Source organism: Acanthopagrus latus, chromosome 15 (genome assembly GCF_904848185.1).
Source record: "Acanthopagrus latus isolate v.2019 chromosome 15, fAcaLat1.1, whole genome shotgun sequence".
NCBI lineage: Eukaryota > Metazoa > Chordata > Actinopteri > Spariformes > Sparidae > Acanthopagrus > Acanthopagrus latus.
The window spans coordinates 24,435,251-24,438,217 of NC_051053.1; the positions used below are offsets into that span (position 1 = coordinate 24,435,251).

The following is a 2,967-nucleotide window of genomic DNA, read 5'->3' on the forward strand; positions in this document are numbered from 1 at the left end:
AAAGACACACAAACACAAAGGGATGTTATTTAAATACAAAGAAGAAAAAGGTAAAAGAAATAAGCATGTTTCCCGGACATCATGTGTGAAACTACAGCAAGGAAAAACTGGTATTTCATCCTATAAATATAAAGATACTATTTCACACAATAATTTCATTTATAATCATTTTTGAAATAATATATATATCTCCCTCTTCCTGTTTGTCTACACATCACATGCCTGTTCTGTTCAGAGGAGGGTCTTGTTGGGTGTACTGGCCCTTTAAGAGATTTCCTCTCGCCTTTTTGGGCTCTGCGGCTTTCCGTTATTACCGGAAGTGTTTGTGTTGCTGCTGGTTGCGCAGTGTGTTCAAACAAGCAGCTTCACAGTTAACACTTTTATCATCTAACGTGGACTAAATTGAGATTTAAACATGTCAGGGGGAACCCGCTTGGAGAACGCGAACCCGGTGATCTTCCAGCGGTCCGGGGAGAGGCTGCTGACGGCGACCGACGAGGATGAAGACGTCCATGATCCGATCGACGACAGAGAAATATTCGATATCCTGTTTAACGCTCCAGCTAACTTGTTCTGTAGTTAACACCTGTTTTACACCTGACACGTGCTTCTTAGATAAATTAATGTATTTTCTGGACAAAATTCACGTGTTTTTATAACGTTACAAGCTGTTGCATCACTTCTGACGTGAACAGTTATGTAGCTTCAGATAACAGTAACTGTTAATCTATACTTTCGTATTTAATATGTATGTTACCTGGAAAAGTACAGCACTGTGTCACTGACAGACACTTATAAAGCCAATTAGATCAATTCGAAATCATAAAAAGCCATATGTTCCAGTTGCCCTTATAATTAAGCTGTAAAAAGCTGCTAATTAATCGATAACGAGTGGATTTTCTGCTTGTTTTGTTTCATATCTTTGAGGTTTTCGACTGTCACACAACTTAATAGCTTGAAAATGTCAGTTTTGTCTCTGGGGTGTCATTTTGTATCATTTAAAATACTTTATAGTCAGCTCATAATTGAAAACAGGAGCCACAGATTAATCTACATTGATATAATTATTAGTTGCAAGTGTTAAATATTAAAACTCAAGGTAAATTGGGCTCCAGTATAAGTACGCACTATGTGTTGGACCACCATATTTTTCTTCACTGTGTCCCTTGATAAGCCACATTGCTTCATAACATTTGAGTGATGTAATGTTTGGCTTTTTCTTTGTGTTATTCTGAAATTCGTCGCTCATGATGGCTGCCCGATGAGATGTTAATTGGTGCTTGCTCACCTTGTCTTTAGTTATCATGTTCTCTTAAATTCTTTAACTAAACTTACATCTGATCAGATCCATCAACGACCCGGAGCATCCTCTGTCTCTGGAAGAGCTCAACGTCGTGGAGCAAATCAGAGTCAAGGTGAGCAGCTTCTTAGATTTAAGTTGTGTCCTTGCTTATTTATGCATTTTTTTGTTTTTTAAGGTTTATTAAGAGGGTGAATGAGGAGTACAGCACGAGACATATCAATACTGTAATTTAGTGGAGATAATGTGAAAACAGGGTTGAATTTATCTGTCAATCATCCCTTTATTCCATCATTCTGCCCCTCAGGAGTCTTTCTATCTACCTGTTTGTCTTTTCTCTCAGGTTAACGATGCAGAGAGCACTGTGGGCGTTGAGTTCACTCCCACAATCCCCCACTGCAGCATGGCGACGCTCATCGGCCTGTCAATCAAAGTCAAGCTGCTGCGCTCCCTGCCTGACAGGTTCAAGGTACATATGTCTATAAGTGTGTGTGTGTGTGTGTGTGTGTGTGTGTGAGGTGGTTTGAGGGATGCACCTTTAACATCTCCCTCCTTTGACTGTTGGTTACCATGTACAGCGCATCATGCAGTATATTTATGTTTTGTTGTCTGAACTTTGTGTGTTTTTCTGTTTCTCACTCAGATCGATGTCCACATCACTCCTGGGACTCACGCCTCAGAGGAAGCAGGTAACAAAAAACATCAAGTCAAAGTCGTGAGGAAGTTCTTTGACTGTGTGTGATGCAATTAATCTCTCTTCTTGTGTCTGTGCAGTGAACAAACAGCTGGCAGACAAAGAAAGAGTCGCAGCTGCTCTGGAGAACTTGTCGCTGCTGGAGGTGGTGAACCAGTGTCTGTCCACCAGGAACATCTGAGCAGCCAATCATCTTCGTCATCCTCTATTTTCACTCACTTATTATTGCAACAGATTATTTCTGCTCAGCCAAATATGTCTTGCCCTTCTTTTGACTACTGAGATTTATTTGCAGCGATACTTGACACAGCCTCAACTGATAATGGCGACAAAACAAAGTCAGTTCTAGTGTTTTTCTGGACAAAAGTCCAGAGAATCTGTTACACATAACAGAACTTTGGGTTCATCAGTGTTAAAAACATGAGATCATTCAGAGTAATTCCTGTTTTTTATATTACAAAATCTGTATGATAAAATATACAATGCATTATTTTTAGAATGACATTTGGAATCTGATGAAAATCCTCATCTGTATATAACATTAATGCTTTTAATTTTATTTAAAAAATGTACAGATGATTAATTAAATTTACATGAAGATATTTGTGTGTGTTCTTTTGCATCTTTCGGGTTACAGGAAAAATTATCTGAAATCTAAAAACCGACTCTCTCAGTAACTATGTTAGAAATGACAATAAATGATAAGTTACAGTAATCATGATCAAGTAGAGGTGTTTTACAGTGTGTTTAACCTACAACTGTACAATCTAATAGTTCTGTACAGTAGTCGATCAATAAATGCTCCGTCTGTTAAGGGCTTGATTCAGATATACACTTAGTTTTGAGGTATGTAGCTGTAGCATTCGTGCAAAACGCCCACATCAACAAAACAGATTTCATTTGCAACTTTTTTTTAAATTCATGCCACAAATATCAATGAATGGATGAATAATTGAACCATTTCCCCGCCTAA

The 2,967-nt window shown here is 38.3% G+C and overlaps 1 protein-coding gene across 1 annotated transcript; it reads left to right on the forward strand.

Annotated features, from left to right (window-relative positions):
• The first annotated feature begins 296 nt into the window (after positions 1–296).
• On the forward strand, positions 297–2,596 carry ciao2b (cytosolic iron-sulfur assembly component 2B). Its single transcript, XM_037122581.1, has 5 exons — positions 297–542; positions 1,336–1,415; positions 1,644–1,769; positions 1,944–1,989; positions 2,075–2,596. The coding sequence occupies exons 1-5, from the start codon at positions 416–418 to the stop codon at positions 2,173–2,175; spliced, it is 480 nt and encodes a 159-aa protein (XP_036978476.1). The 5' UTR covers positions 297–415; the 3' UTR covers positions 2,176–2,596.
• Positions 2,597–2,967: the final 371 nt, after the last annotated feature.